We start from the raw sequence: 3211 nt of genomic DNA, 5'->3' as shown, positions 1-3211 counted from the left end.
TGTGTGTGTGTGTGTGTGTGTGTGTGTGAATACCAATTGCCTGATGTCTGGAATTGAGCCATATTGTATTGGTCTATTAATAATACATGAAAATTACATGACTCAAGCTAACTTCAGCTCGCGGCGTATAATGTCTTGATTTGAGTATGTACTTCAGGACATATGGAATATAATACTGGAAGTGTACATGTTTGGAATCGAGTTATTGCATTTTTTCATTATGTATAATATAATTGTGTAGTGATGTTATGCTAGAAGATAATGGTAATGTCATGAGGAAATATAATTCATTAAATTACGCTCCCGTTGTATTGTTCCGCGATAAAAAGTAGTGCTATTGTGGTGCTAGTGAGTGGTATAGAACGTGTTACACTATGGTGACGGTATATTGTATTTGACCCAATGAAATATTGTGTATTGTTAAATTATGAGCCGAAGAAGACTTGTATGGGTTATAGAGTGGTGAAAATGTTATCCTCTGAATGCACAGAAAGGTGACGTAGATAACGTCAACAGAGATTAACTGTCTTTCATGTGGATAAGACGTGTGTTGAGCAACTAGCCAGAGGAACCCTTTCGGTGAGCATTAAGTGAGAAATGTAGAAGTCACATTATTGATAACTTGTTTGGTTTGTCAGACAATGTATGGATGGAAATAGTAAGGAGCGAATTTATGGTGAAGCCATGGCGGCGAAATAATCATGGTATGTTTAATTATGTCAGTGTTGAGTCAGTTGTGTAGAGTACAGAATCATGGTGTAAACGATTTGTTAATTAAATGTTTCGAATTATTGATGTAATGGAACGATTGTCAATGTAACTTATTGGTTATCACTGCAACTTCTTTATTTATGAATGTAAATTACAGATTCCATAGTCTGTAGAAGAACTAACGACAGGCACGAGGGCTCCTTATTAAACAATTATACGTATACATAAAGATTCCTTATTCCTCCTGTACCTCAGATCTAGTATGACGGCCAATAGGCTTTTCCAGTATCATGATTATTTATTATGATGAGTGTCATGATTGTGAATCATGTGACAGCATCATGATTACTTGTATCATGATTATTTATCATGATTGAATAGTATCATGATTATTTCGAGAATCATGATTATTTGAGGTACAGAGGAACAAGGACGCCAGGTTACAAGAGTCAAATATTGGTACTTCAAGGAGTGATGATTCCACATAGAGAGATGGTAACCGGCTCAGAGGAAGCTCAGGAGAAGTTCACAAATAATCAGATAAGAAAATTCTATATTTAATTGTATAAGAAAATGAGTTACGGAACTATTTCAAACTTATTAGTTCATTGACTTGATAAAGTGATGAGTTTATTATAAAGTTGTACTCTGAATGTTGTGCAGTAATCCATCAAACATCTAAATGAATCATGGACTTAGTATATGAGATTGCACCAAGAAAATGCTTTGACTAAATAATGGAATTCATTATTGTATTTGAACTAAGTATAGTTATCCCAGTTCTATTTAGTATCGATTTGTGCAAATCGGTATTGAATACCTATTAGTGATAAATGCATTAAGATAATGTTTTGACTAAGTAATGGAATTCATGATTGTATTTTAACTAAGCATAGTTATCCCAGTTCTATTTAGTATCGATTTGTGCAAATCAGTATTGAATACTTATTAGTGATGAGTGCATTAAGATAATGCTTTGACTAAGTAATGGAATTCATGATTGTATTTTAACTAAGCATAGTTATCCTAGTTCTATTTAGTATCGATTTGTGCAAATCAGTATTGAATATTTATTAGTGAGAAGTTCATTAAGATAATGCTTTGATTTAGTAATGGGACTGATGATTGTATTTGAACTGAGTATAATTTTGATTAAGTAACAAGACTTCATGATTGTATTTGAAATAAGCATATTTATCCTAGTTCTATTTAGTATCAATTTGTGCAAATCAGTATTGAATATCGATTAGTGAGAAGTTCATTAAGATAATGCTTTGACTAAGTAATGGGACTGATGATTGTATTTGAACTGAGTATAGTCTTGATTAAGTAACGAGACTTCATGGTTGCATTTGAACTAAGCATGGTTATCCTATTTCTATTTAGTATCGATTTGTGCAAATCAGTATTAGATATCGATTAGTGAGAAGTTCATTAAGATAATGCTTTGACTAAGTAATGGGACTGATGATTGTATTTGAACTGAGTATAGTCTTGATTAAGTAACGAGACTTCATGGTTGCATTTGAACTAAGCATGGTTATCCTATTTCTATTTAGTATCGATTTGTGCAAATCAGTATTAGATATCGATTAGTGAGAAGTTCATTAAGATAATGCTTTGACTAAGTGATGGGACTGATGATTGTATTTGAACTGAGTATAGTCTTGATTAAGTAACGAGACTTCATGGTTGCATTTGAACTAAGCATGGTTATCCTATTTCTATTTAGTATCGATTTGTGCAAATCAGTATTAGATATCTAAGTTGTCATATTTAACTCTGCAAGTTTATTAAGTAATGAGTTTAATACAAGGTTTGCACACTTAATATTGTGCAGTAGTCAAGTATGTGAGTCACAAAATTGGTACGTGTCATTGCAATAAGATAGTGCTTTAACTGAATAAGTGGACTTAAAATTTGTATTTGAGCAAGGTATACTTTTCCAGTTTCTATTCTAGTATCGATCTGTGTAAGTTGGTAGCGAACATTCCAAATTAAACAAGATGGAGAATGATACTGTTCTTCAGTTAAGGAGGATCTAAAATCTAAAGGTCAATTGAGTTCTGGCAATAAAGCAGAACTTAGAGTAGGATACAAGAGTTTATCATAGACGAGGAATTGGAATTAAATGAAGTGGTTAAGGAGATACAGGGTGGGGCAAATCAAATGCCCGAGTTTTGAAAGGCGCGCGAAACGGCTGTGGTGGTGATGGTAAGATGTGTGTGGTCTCGTTGTGACCACCAAACCCTGCCGTTTTCAGTAGCCAGGAAATGTTGAACCGCATCCCCGAACCGTCAACTTTTTTCAGCAGTGACGAGGCCCACTTCCACCTTTCTGGAAGCGTGAATAAGCAAAATTGTCGCTATTGGGCTGAAGACAACCCAAGAGAACTTCACCAGAGACCGCTCCATTCCCCTAAAGTTACTGTTTGGTGTGCAGTTTCCAAATTTGGGGTAATTAGGCCTTATTTCTTTGAGGAGGATGGAAGATCTGTCAC

The 3211-nt window shown here is 34.4% G+C and overlaps 1 protein-coding gene across 1 annotated transcript in view; it reads left to right on the top strand.

Moving 5' to 3' along the window:
* The first annotated feature begins 2984 nt into the window (after positions 1-2984).
* Positions 2985-3211, top strand: part of LOC143035582 (uncharacterized) — a 663-nt gene continuing 436 nt past the window's right edge. Inside the window, exon 1 of the mRNA XM_076202450.1 lies at positions 2985-3211. This exon is cut by the window's right edge and continues 436 nt beyond it. Coding sequence (XP_076058565.1) covers positions 2985-3211 — 227 coding nt within the window.

Source organism: Oratosquilla oratoria, chromosome 19 (assembly GCF_046742065.1).
Source record: "Oratosquilla oratoria isolate Oo_2021 chromosome 19, ASM4674206v1, whole genome shotgun sequence".
Taxonomy (NCBI): Eukaryota; Metazoa; Arthropoda; class Malacostraca; order Stomatopoda; family Squillidae; genus Oratosquilla; species Oratosquilla oratoria.
This window is presented reverse-complemented; position numbering and strand designations above follow the sequence as displayed.